This window comes from Equus caballus, chromosome 26 (genome assembly GCF_041296265.1).
Source record: "Equus caballus isolate H_3958 breed thoroughbred chromosome 26, TB-T2T, whole genome shotgun sequence".
NCBI lineage: Eukaryota > Metazoa > Chordata > Mammalia > Perissodactyla > Equidae > Equus > Equus caballus.
Window position 1 is genome coordinate 35,841,897 of NC_091709.1, and position 12,723 is coordinate 35,854,619.

Sequence of the window (12,723 nt, forward strand, 5' to 3'; positions counted from 1 at the left end):
AACCGTCTGTGCTGTTGGAAATCAGAACGGTAGTTACCTCTGGGGACTGGGAGAGGATGCAGGTGGGGGTAGGAGGGACTTCAGGTGCGGCTTGCGGTGTCTTAGCTGTTTGAGAAAACGCGTGGAACTGCTGACTCATCATTACAGCCTCCGTTCTGTGTCTTAGACTTTAATACAAAGCTTACCTAGAAAATCTGTTCCGTGCATGAGTTAGGACATCTGCTGCCTGCTTCCACAATGATTTAGGAGTTTGGTTTCTTGTCTGTAAACATGGAAATGAATAATTTCCAACCAGAGCTGCAAGTGGTAGGGGATGGAGTTTAGAGAATTAACAGCAGGTGCAGCTTCTTGTATTGTTGAAAAATGCTGCTTTTCGCAGGCCTCCCTGGACACCTGGACAAGAGACTTTGAATTCCATGCTCTGCAGGTAGGAACCTGGGGGGTTATGATGGGTTAGTCAGTTCTCCAGAGAATTGGAACCAATAGGATGTATGTGTGTGTGTGTGTGTGTGTGTGTGTGTGTCTGTCCGTCTCATGCTTGGAGACACATGGTAGAGTTGGTATTTCAGCTTGAGTCCCAAGGCTCTCTAGAGGCAGAATTCCTTCTTCCTTAGGAAACCTTTGTCTTTTTCTCTCAAGGCCTTCAACTGATTGGATGAGGCCCACCCACGCTGTCGAGGACCATCTGCTTTACGCAGTCTATGAATTTACATGTTCATCACATCTAAAAAATACCTTCACGGAAACATCTAGACTGGTGTTTGATCAAACATCCAGCGCCATGTCCTAGCCCAGTTGACACATGAAGTTAACCATCATCTATGACCCTGAGGGTTGGTGGCTCCCTGCCCCAGTCTCTGGACTCTGTTATCCTGAATTAACACATGCAGAACCCTGTTGTGAGTGGCTTTATCAGAATCCCCTCAGATCAGATTGCTGCTTTCTGTGTTACATTGCCTGTTTTTTATTGTCTTGCTGTGAGTACACACTTGGCTACGCATTCATGTTTCTACCTGTCGGAGAAGTGGGGTTTGCAACAGAGCTTCCCGGTTCAGTGGCCTAATTTATGAACCGAGCCCTCTTTATCTCAACTCATTCGTGTTTTTGTGTTTTTCCTACGGCAAAAGCAGGCCTCTGTGGCTTTCCCTTACGTGATGGGCAGCAAGGAACCAAAGTCAACAGGCAAACAACACCTGGGCCCCTGGGCCATCCCAGGTGTTCACGACCCGCACCTAGTTCTGAGGTTCCCAACAGCCAGGGGAGGTTAGCCACGCTCCAGGAAAGCCCACGCTGAGCTGGACTGAGAGTTTCCCAAAGAAAACAGCTTCAGCTCGCCTCAGGCCCCTAGCACTACTCTGTGGCCAGCAACACTCTCTGTGGTCAGCTTTTCACTGCGAGAGAAGCAAGGCCACTTTCCCAGGCAGGAGTTCTTCCTACAGCCTGGGGTGACGGGGAGGCGTGTTTGCATCTGTCCGCCTTAAACTGATGCCTCTGCCTTTCAGACGATGAAGCAGGGGAGAAGCGAGGTTCATTTTTACATTTGAAGAGCTGGGAGGACCCACCCTTTTGGTTACAGATGGGGAGACATGTCCCTCAAAGGGAGGTGACTTGCCAGAGGTCACCCTGCTACACCCACAGGAGCACAACTGGGAAGGAGTCGGGGTGAGGCTCTTTGGAATGCAGGAGGCTGGAGTCACACAGGCCTAAGGGGACCAGCGCCCTGGAGCTCAGATCTCAGAGGCCCAGGACCGGCTTCCTCCTGCTGGCTGTCGAGCCTACAGACACCTCCCTCTGGAAGCCCAGTGAACCATCACTCACTGGCTTCTTCCTCTCTCCCATCAAACAATCCACGACATTAAAAGAGTTGGGTAGATAATCCTTTATGGGGCCACATTTTCAAAGTATCCAGTTTTGTAAATGTCCATGCATATGCAGTGGGTAGAAAATGGTTTAAAGAAAACAAGAAGCTGCTTTGCATGGGGCTTGCATCTGGGGTTCCGTTGGTCCCCTCTCTCATCGTCCTTGGGGGTTCGGGACTGTGCAGTGCAGGTGCCTGAGGACCCCCTGAACCTACAGCTTCAGTCCATCGCCCACCCTCGGGCGCACGCCGGTGAGGGGAGCAGCTCCCATGAGAATCGGAGGAGGCAGAGCAGGCAGCAGCATGGCTGGGAGGGGAGCGCGAGAGTGGGTGCAGGCGTGTCGAAGGGGGAACATAATTAGTCCTTCTGAAAATCTGTTTCTGTTACATAAGGCAATTTAGCATCCTGCTCCCTAGGAAATTTCTTTTGGAGAAAATAGGCCATGCAAATAAAAAGGTATAATTGGGTGATCAGTTGCATTTGGTAACCTGCACTTGGAGGGCACTGAGACTGGCTGCTTGTAAACAAACACGTTTCTTGTGGGCTGTTGACCCTTCCACATGGCCTGACTCAGAGGTTCGTCTCCAGCAGGGAGCAGCTAGTGATGAATTCCTGGCATCCCCTTAGAAATGGGTCGCTATGAAATCACCCATCCTTTTAGGCTGGAGAAGGGCATTCTTGCGGGGTGGGGGGGGGGGGGGGGAGTTGGAGGAAACACCAGGGTGCAGGATCCTGGGATTAAGTTCAACAGGGTGGCCCTAGCAGGGTGGCCCAGGATTTCAGTCCTCAGTCCATTTCCCCTTTCTGCTGCCCCTGGAGCTGGCTTTGTGCTTGTTGGCAAATATCCCTTTGTTGATTACAGGCGAGATTTCTGGAGCCAAACTTGGTCTCTTTCTACAGAAAACTCTCATGCCTTGTACACCACCTGGTGCTAATGATCTCTCTCTCTGGGTGGTGATATTGGCCCCAGACATTTTGCATCTGGATTCCTTAGCTTTGGGGAACCCAGGGAGAGTTGGGGAGGAGCTGAGATGAACCCATGAGGCTGCCAGCAGCTCTCTAAGCGTAGGGATCATGGAGTACTGTAAAGGCAGGGGTGCTCATCGCTCTAAAAAATAGTCCTCAAAACAAGGGGACCGCAGTTTTGTCTTTCCTTCTGAATACTGTTGCACAGTGGATCACAGAAGTGCGCTTGATTTCTTTTTTCCTGTTAAGGTGTTAACGGGTAGAACAGGTGATGTTTCTCATAGAAACAGAGGTAGAACGGAGCAAAAGGAGGGGATTCTGCTGGACTTTTCAGACAGGCCCGTGGCATCCCCTTTGATGCTCGGGGCGAGGTGGAGTGACAGCTCACTCTCCTTGGCCTTTGAGAAGGCGGACTGCTGGTGTTTCCCAGAAACGGAGAGGAAAGCGGAGGAGAACCGTGATTGGCCCCAACCAAGACGACCTGGGGCAGCTGGCCCTTCCCTTCTGGGGCATCCTGTTAATGACATGGAGCACACAGTCTCCTCCGTGCCATCCCACATACCGACCTGGAGCCCTAGGACCACATTATGGCATGGTCCCTGCCCCTGGGCAGCCGCTGTCTACCCAGCCTTTCTCTCCGTTGCTGGAATCGCCTGGCCCTGCCCCAGGCTTCCAGAAGACAGTGTCAAGTCAAGGGTTAAGAACACCCACTTTCAGGGCTATGAAAATCTGACTTTTCCGCTGGCTCCTGGGTGAATTACTTAACCACTTCAGGCGCTTCCCCTGTCTGTAAGGGGGCTAACAGGATTTGCCTCATCATGGGTCATGACGCAGCGCCTGGTACCCCGAGGGTCCTCAGGAAAGGCTGGTGGGGGCTGTTCCGATGCTGGGGAAGGACTCTATGGGAACTTCGCCTCTCCTTTCTTCCAGCCTCACCCCTCCATTGGGGACAAGCCACCTCAGCCAAGGCTTCGACCCCCAGGGAGCTATTGCCCTCACAGTGATACTCAGTGCTTGGTTCAGCAATCCCACTTTCCCATTTCTTCCCTGCTGTTCTTTTCCATTCAAAACTGGGCATAATGGGGCCCGCCCCATGGTGCAGTGGTTAAGCTCGTTTGCTCTGCTTTGGTGGCCCAGGTTTGCAGGTTCGGATCCCAGGCGTAGACCTACACCACTCATGGCCATGCTGTGGTGGTGACCCACATACAAAATAGAGGAAGATTGGCACAGATGTTAGCTCAGGGTGAATCTTCCTCAGCAAAAAAAAAAAAAAAAGAAAGAAAGAAAAAACGAAAGAAAGAAACCTGGCCATAATGAACTTCAATCTGTAAAGGCTTTGAAAATCCCCCTTGGAAAGGGCGATAGAAATGCACGGGGATGTTTTCTTGAGAAGATTCTCAACAACATCAATGAAAGATAGATGAGCTCTCTTGAATTGCAAATGCTCTTAAAGTTTAAAAAAATTAAAAATGTGAAAATCTGTCTTTTTTTGCTCACTCGTGGTGAGGTCAGTAAACATAAAACACAGTCTTTAGGGCCAGAAAACAACTTAGTGGCACCACCCTTCCCAGAAGCTTGAACTCAATTAATTTTAATTCAGTTCCGTTTTTTTTTTTTTTTTAACATTTCAATAACTATTTATTAAGCTTTCTCTAAGTGCCTGGCTTTATGCCAGAGGCTGTGGGGTTGAAGATATATAGAATAGTCAAATTCACTCCCATCAGAGGGATTATAAGCAAGTTCAATAAAGGCAAGATTTATAGCAAAAACAGCTAAATAGTGCCACTTTTAAGTACATAAGTAAGTGCTCACATGGCCAGAGAGTAGGAAAGAGCCAAAACTCACCCAGGTGGCTCAGGGCTGCATGGGTTTGCTGTCCACCACCTCGGCTTGACCGAACACAAGACCCGATGGTAGGATGCAAGCTGTTATGTTTCCTTTGCCAAGATGCCTTTGCAAAGCCACCACTGTGGGCAGAATCTTAGGGCCCCACTTTAAATGAGATGGCAGATTTCCAGAAGTCCTCATCTGCTCTGCCTTAGTTCATTCAGCTTGTTCTAGAATGGATGACCTCCTAGGCATGACCTTGCCCTTGCTGGAACACCTCAGAACAGCACTGTGCAGGGAGCCGGGGGCAACTGCAGCTTGCGTGTGGTCCAGGGAGAGGAGGTGGGTTCTTCGGAGCATCGCTGGGCCTCTGCGCTGGTTGTTGCGCACACAGCTGAGAGCCGGGTGTTGAAAGGCTGGGGTTTCTCGAATCTACCTGGATAACTCTTCAAAGAGAAATCACCTTGTATGTTCTTTTGTGCATCTGAGTACATATGTTTGCTTCTGATTTGAAGGATAAAAAGCCCAAAGAACAAGAAAAAAGAGGGGATTTTCTTCATCGGCCATTTTCCAAGAAGATGGACAAGAACCTGCCCTCACACAAACAGCCCTCGGCCTCGCTCATCACGCAGATTCAGAACACCAAGGCCCTGCTGAAGGACCGGAAGGCCCCCAAGTCCGGCTTCCCTGACAAAGGTGGGTCAGCTCGGGGCGCTCTCTAGGCCACTCATGTTGAGCCTCGTGGCCCCTGTGTACCCCTCACGGGTGGCTGCGTGTGCTCCTGGGATAGACACGATTATTGTGCCCATGGGAAAGCAGAGTTAACACACCTGAGGCAACCAGGAAGCATCAGGGTCCAGACTGCGTGGTACTGGCCACTTGTGTGGGTGGGATTTGTGAAAGCAGGGATAGGATGCACGGTACCGTGGGCAGAGAGATGGGGTGCATGGTATTATTGAACCAGGGATGGGTGTACAGCATTGCAGGGGCAGAGATGGGGTATGGGAGTGGTGATCGGGGACACGGTGTGTGCCAGCCTTCAGCAGAATAGAGGACCCTGATGAAGTGATAGCTACAGTCTGGGCTCTGGGCTGGGGGAGGGAGCTCCAACCCCAGTTCTGTGGCTTGTGGCCCAAATTCCTTACCCTCGGAGGATCTTAATTGGTTCCCTTCCTTGTGAAAGGAAACCTACATGCCAGAGCTATAGGGTGGATTAAATGAGATACACAGGTGGGCTTCTCCACCTGGTTCGGAGTCCAGCACATCAGCTAACTGATAAACATGAGTCTCCCTCCTCTGGGACGAGCATCGAGGGATGTGGAAAGGAAGCACCACACGGACTTAACACACACTGAGAAACGGGCATGGGGGTGCAGGGAGCAGGGGCATGTCCTGAGACAGAACCATGGGGTGGAGGACAGGGTCTTATTACTGAAAGGGCATGGGAGAGATGGTGCAGGCCCATCTTCAATCCCTTTGTTTTAAATATGAAGAGACTGAGGGTCAGAGATGACCAGGGCTGTCTGAGTGGTTCCCTGGGGAAGCAGGAAAGCGTTGGGAGATTCCAACAGCAGCAAACAGCACAGGTCTTACCCTAAGAGAGGCCTGGTTCTCACCCCAAGAAGAGCAATTCCATTTGCCTCAGTTTCATTCTCAGGTTTCAGGCAGGCAGGGGTCTCCCCACTTGTCCCTCTTTAGCGGATTCTCCTTTCTGGCTTCTAACCAGCAGCAAATTCAGGCCCTTGATGGTGGTATCCTGTGATCTCCCTACGGAAGTCTAGGCCAGTGCTGCATAATTTGGGATAACTTTGCCAGCCAAGAGGTGCATCCATTCCATGGTGCTTCCCCTGGGAACTTTCCTGGTCCAACTGTCACTGGGTTTGTTTCTTTGCTTTTTTCCTTCATCCTGGGATTTAGGAAATCCCATCCTCAGAGCGTGTTAGCTTAGAAGCAGCCAGGAGGCGGTATGATTGCTAATACGGAGCGCTCACTGTGTGGCAGCCTCTGTTTCAGGCTCCTGACTCCAACCAGTGAGATTATCCTCACCCCATTTCTAGAAATGAGGAAATAGGCACGGAGGGTTGTTCAAAGCCACAGAGCTGGTATGCAGCGGGTCCAGATTTCCAACCGGGCGGCCCGGCTCCAGAGCTTTCTCTCCTGACCAGCATCGCTTGCTGCCTCCTGATAAGGGTGGGATGAAGAGGGGCTGGCGGACGTGCTCCCAGGGCCGGCCGGTGACCATGCCCTTTCTCCGGGGGGGTGATGCAGTGTCCCTGTCTGTGTGCTGGGAGCTGACCCTGAGGTGGAGATCCGCAGGGTGTGTGTGGGTTGCAGGGTGTGTGTGGGTTGCGTCCTCTCAAATCTACACCTGTGGGGAAGGGAAGGAAGCAGGGCTGGGCAGAGGGAGAAGTTGGGCTACCAGTGGGGGCCACACAGCCATCCCGGGGAGGGGAGGGGACGGTCAGGTACAGCCGGGACACCGGAGAGGAGACGTGAGCCGGTAATGAAATTCTACTTCTCTCTGCTGGTGAGTCTCAGGCATCTGTGCCAGCCTGAGCAGGAGACTTATTTAGGGATCTGTGTATTTATTTATGTAAGGTGAAGAGGATTCCCAGTGCCCCTTGGCTGCTCCCGCAATCACTCCCCATGGGCAGCAGCTTGTTCTTGCAGCCGGGCCTCGACGGGGGCCTGTAAAAGGTGATGGTGGAAAAGGGAGCTCAGAGAGCCCGGTCCATGGGAACTTGGCTTTGCTTCCCTCGGCTCCAAATTTGTGGGGGTTTTTCCCTTTCATTTCTGGCACAATCTGCAAACCTGGATTCCAGACTCTGCCAACTTGAGATAGAAACCGTGGGGATTGGCTCGTGGCCTCAAATATATAGATGAAGAGTGCTTCACTGCTGTTCAGAATTGCATGAGGCTCTGGTGGGATTGAGTCATGAGGGAGCCCTAAAAAGGAAAGAAATTCTGGCACACGCTACAACACGGATGAACCTCAAGGGCTATGCCAAGTGACACAAGCCAGTCACAAAAGGACAAAACCGTAGATTCTGCTTATATGAGGTCCCCAGCATAGTCAAATTCACAGACAGAAAGTGGAACGGTGGCTGCCAGGGCCCGGGCGGTGGGGGAATGGGGAGTTGCTGTTGAGTGAGTTCAGAGTTTTAGATTTGTAAGAAGAGTTCTATTTCACAACAATGTGAATGCACTTAACACGACTGATCTGGACACTTAAAAATGGTTAAGATGATAAATTTTCATTACGTATTTTTTAACCACAATTCCAAAAAGAAAAAAATTCATGAGGGAAGTGCTCCTTCCCATTCTCAGGTCCTCAGCAAGCTGGGCTCGGTGTGATTCTAGTTTTGTGGCTGTTCTGTTGAACCACGTACCTTTTTTGTTCCAAAGGCTCTTTGGCAGGGTCCAGAATTTTAAGCCACCAAAAGGAGAGCAGATGTTAAGCTGGTGCCATGAGGCAGATCAGAGCTCAGGAGGCCTCCTGTCACCAGCCTTCAGCCTTCTGTCCACCCCTTTCTAGAAAGACCGTCTGGTCCCCTGTGGGGAGAGTCGGATGCTGAGGCCGTTTGCCTCTTGATTCTTTCTGACCTCCCTAGGTAATGCACTGTCTCGGTCCAGCTGGAGGTCAGAGCAAGCGGGAGAAGGGCCACTATTCACGTGGCTGTCTTCATCATTTCGTTTGCTTTCTTGGTATGCAGATTCCTTCGGCTGCCGCAATATTTTCCGAAAAACCTCAGATTCCAATTGTGTGGCTTCCTCTTCCATGGAGTTCATCCCCGTCCCACCTCCCAGGACCCCCAGGATTGTCAAGAAACCGGAGCCCCCTCAGCCGGGGCCTGGGAGCACCGGAATCACCCCCAAGGAAGACCCCCTGTTGCTGGAGATGGTGCGCTCCTTCGAATCCGTCGATCGCGATGACCAAATAGAACTGCTGTCCCCATCCCATCACTACAGGATTCTCGGCTCCCCGGGGGGCGTGGCTCGCGGGCATCCCAGTGAGCGGACGCTCTCCCCGGTTCTGCTGCCCGGGAGCTCGTCGCCTCTGCAAACTCCCTTGCATCCCACCCTGGTCTCCTTTGCTCACGAAGATAAGAACAGCCCCCCCAAAGAGGAAGGCGTGTGTTCCCCACCTCCGGTTCCCAGCAACGGCACCACGCAGCCGCTGGGGAGCCCGAACTGTGTGAAAAGCCGAGGCCGGTTCCCCATGATGGGCATCGGACAGATGTTGAGGAAGCGGCATCAGAGCCTGCAGCCCTCTGCAGACAGGCCCCTGGAGGCCAGCATGCCCCCACTGCAGCCCATGGCCCCTGTGAGCCTCTCTTTCGACCTGGCCGATGGGGTCAAAGGCCAGTGTTAACCTGGGCCCGTGGCAGGATTCTGGGTTTTTCTAAGGGAAGCAATGGAACAGAGCTCCACACATCCGTCAGGGTGTGAAGATTCCGTGGCCTCATCTACTCCTGCCACACAAGGTCCCAACTGTGGAACAGCTGAAATCCACAAACCCAAAGCCTGTACAACACAGTCCTGCGCAGGGACCGCCAGAGATGCTGGAATCCACGAGAAGGGCTGGCTGCGGGTGCAGCCAGTTCCAAGCATTCATGTCATTCTTCCTTCCACCTACTCACCCGCCCTCCGCCCACCTCCCTCGGCTGGGCTTGGGGTAAAAACCATGCATCGGCCTCTGGGCTACCCAGATTACAGACTGTGACACGATCTCTCTTCACTTTGTGCTCTGTGTGTGCCTCTCAGTGGATTGTTCTCTTTTCAGCAGTCGGCCACGGTCACATGGGGACTGACTGAGGCATCACACAGCAGCTCATCTCGGCCATGGTTTCTCTTCCTTTCACAGCAGTGAATCCCCACAGGCCGGCAGGAGCTGGCCATCCAGGGAGGAGGGCCAGGTGCCCAGAACCTCAGAGGAAGGTGGGCTGGAACCTCCGCCACCATCGCTGAAAGGGGAAGCTGGGCAAGGACTGATCCAAACAGTAGGGACCCGAAGGAAAGGAAAAGACCGAAGGGGACACTCAGTTGCCAAGCAAGGTTTTGACAGATTTTTTTTCTTTATTGGCTAAAACTTGCTAACGGTCGAATTATCTTCTCCAAAGATGATTTCTCTTTATGTGATGTTGTTAAATCGAAGTAACGTAATTTTTAAAAACCTAGATAGAGAGACAAGAAGTGATTTCACCAAACTGATATTTTCCCGTGAGGCTAAGCGTGAGAGCATAAGAGCTCACCAGGGATGTTTTCAGTGGCTGGTGAACCACGGGAGCCTGCCGGAGGGGCGTGGTCACAGCCGGCCCTGTGCTCTTCCCATTGCATCCACAGAGCCCCGATCCTTCTGGAAGGCGTGGAACATCATTACAGTTGGTTATTTAGAAAGAAGGAAGATGGTTATGGTTGAATTTGCATGGCAAGAAGACACCGTTACCTCTGTGCAATACAGTTTTCAAGCTGCCAAGAGAGTAAGTGAGGTTTAGAGAGCTCAGCTAGTTTGCTGGGACCTGGGAGCAGGCTTGCCTGGCCTGGCAGGAGTCAAGTTCATAACACAACGCATGTCTTCTTGGAGGAAAGCAGTGTTTCTCAAATAGGCTTTTGAATTCGTGTTCTGTTTTCACACCTTTTGTCAAGGATTGAACCAAAGATGCGTCTCCGGTTCTGTGTCCATGCCGTCCATGTGTGCGTGTTTTGTGGACCCCAGTGTTGTCTGACCATGTTGAGCTGGAGCCTGCCGGGGGCTGTCTCCACGTGGGGCCTGGGCCCTGGCACTTGGCAGGGACCACTCGGCCGTGAGCAGAATTGGGGAAGGAAGAAGAATTAGCACAGGTTGGATAGCAGTTAGCTCAGGAGACAAGTTACACCACAGCCTGGCGTCTTCAACTGTTGACAAGTGCGGGCGTGACCAGAAACCACTGCTGTGGCCACCCTAGGGCTCGTCCTCTCAGTCCCACTGGTTCCAAAACAGGTCACTGCCCTTGAGGATTGCAAAGCCTGCCTTCACGTCCATTGGCAGCCAGCCCGTGCCGGAGAGTGAAGTGGTTCTTCATCTTTTCTCATTTCCCAGTGGTGATTTCCTTTGGCCCCACACGTCTCCTACTCAGCGAGGAGAGAGCAGGTATTTGGCTGGCCCCAGAAGCCACTGCGGGCGGTGCCCAGTCCTGGCTGACCTTGACAGGACCTGGAGTGTCTGCTTCCCCCTTGATGAGATCGCCCAGCCCTAGGGCTTGTGATGAGGAGGTCAGACTCCCAGCTGTTGTGTTATTCCTTTGTAGGGCTCCAGACTGGGTTCTGGAACTTTCCATTGAAAATAGAGCTTTTTAAGCAGAGAGAAGAAAAGAAGCTTTTCCACACGAGACTCTCTCCATTTGATGTGAACTGTTTGATTTTCGATGGGTGAAGAAACCTTTTTGATGGTTTCGAGCTGCGAGTGTCCCGCTCTGCAGGTTTGCGGGCTGTGTTCCTGTGCCTTGTGAACTGCCTCTAGTCCTTGATGTCTTTTTCTTGTATCTTACCTTCCTTGACAACGTGAGTGTTTCTGCGTCGCTGTTAGATGGTCGGAACCTGTTTCCCGTTCCTCGCTTGCTTCAAGAACAGCTGCAGACTATCATCCAGCTAACTGACCGTGTCGCCGTTGGTAACTTGAACTGTGACCTCAGGTTTATTCCGAACCCAGTGAGAGGTGAGGGGGAGTGGGGAAGAGGGGTGAGCTGTATTTTTGTGTGTGTGAGCACCTGACAAATCTATGAAATCGAGTGAAAGAAGAAATGTTAAATTCTTTATTATTTTATTATATTTATATGGAAAACTTGAGTATTCTTTGGTAAGTACAAAGCGTGTTAGCTCTTTGACCCATGACTGTCTCTCATTAGTCTGAGCCTGTGTTCTCAGTCAGCCTGTAGTTACCCATGGAAATGACTGAACTCTTATTGTGTGAAGTCTAGAAGGAAGTCAAATTTAATTGTGCGGTTTGGTCATAAGTAAGGACTGTATTTATGTCACCATTATTAAATATATGTACTTTTATAATGACTGTGAAATATACTTTTCCCTCACTATGACTGCTTCCTTTCTATGCTGATAAATCCTAAAGCCTTGAGCGTGTTGCAAATAGTCGTAACCATTGTCTATGTAAAGTTCTTGGCCCAGCAACTGACCGGATACAAGGGGGAATCCAGCTGTGGGGCATTCGAGGGCATTTTCTGCTTCAGGATCGCTGCTTCATTTCACTTGCAACAGGTCTGCCTACAAAAGTCTTTTTGACTGACATACGGCGGTTCAAGACGAATCAGCACTTTTCTTTTTTGGGGGAATTTGGATTTCCCATGGAGACTCTGAAAATGGTGCGTGAAGAATGACATCTGTAAACACTCCCTCTAGATTTTGTCCTTGCTTTAGGCCTTGGTGAGGGATGCGGAAGAGGGGTGATGGGCTGCTTGGAAGAGGGTGTCTAGATTGGCTGTTTAGATCGTCCCAGTTCCCATTTCATTCCTAAGTGTTCACATAAAGGTTATCACATATACCACCTTGCCTAACCCCTTGTGTCCCCTGTACTCTGTGGCTCAGAGGGTGGCAGGGTAGAAAGTGGAGAGACTCATTGTTTCATGATCTGAAGTTCTCTCTGAAGTTTGATGGGGTCGGGGTGGGGGTAAGAACGAGTATCTAGTTTTGATGATGATATTTTCTTTTAGGAATCACAACATTTTAGAACAATAAGACACCTGAGATAGCCTGGTTCACCCCCAGACTTTTTGAAAAAGAGAATGCTGGGGCCCCAGATGGTTTGAGCGCACTCCCCCATGTTCTTGAGTGAGAGCGGGTCTGGGTGGAGGGCTCCTCCTTCAAAGGACAGGGAGAAATCAGAGTGTGGCCGCCGTGGACAGAGGGGAAGGTCAACAGCGATCAAGCTGTCATAGCAGGTATCTGAGGTCCATCCATGGACCAGATCGTTCAGTCATTTTCAAAATTGTGCAGCTTCTTGCAATTCTGAGCATCATGCTGTTCCCGCCATCCACCATCCACTCTCAGAGCTGGAGAAAGACTTGCTCAACAGATCTCC

The 12,723-nt window shown here is 51.2% G+C and overlaps 1 protein-coding gene across 2 annotated transcripts in view; it reads left to right on the forward strand.

The window, feature by feature from the left end:
- HUNK (hormonally up-regulated Neu-associated kinase) overlaps positions 1-11,722 on the forward strand; it is a 102,036-nt gene extending 90,314 nt beyond the window's left edge. The window contains exons 9-11 of one of the 2 annotated variants that reach the window (XM_023630009.2): positions 380-427; positions 5,168-5,348; positions 8,366-11,722. In XM_023630009.2, coding sequence (XP_023485777.2) covers positions 380-427; positions 5,168-5,348; positions 8,366-9,024 — 888 coding nt within the window. In that variant the 3' untranslated portion in view covers positions 9,025-11,722. The remainder of the gene's footprint in view (positions 1-379; positions 428-5,167; positions 5,349-8,365) is intronic. The other variant, XM_023630010.2, reaches the window with a different exon arrangement.
- Positions 11,723-12,723: the final 1,001 nt, after the last annotated feature.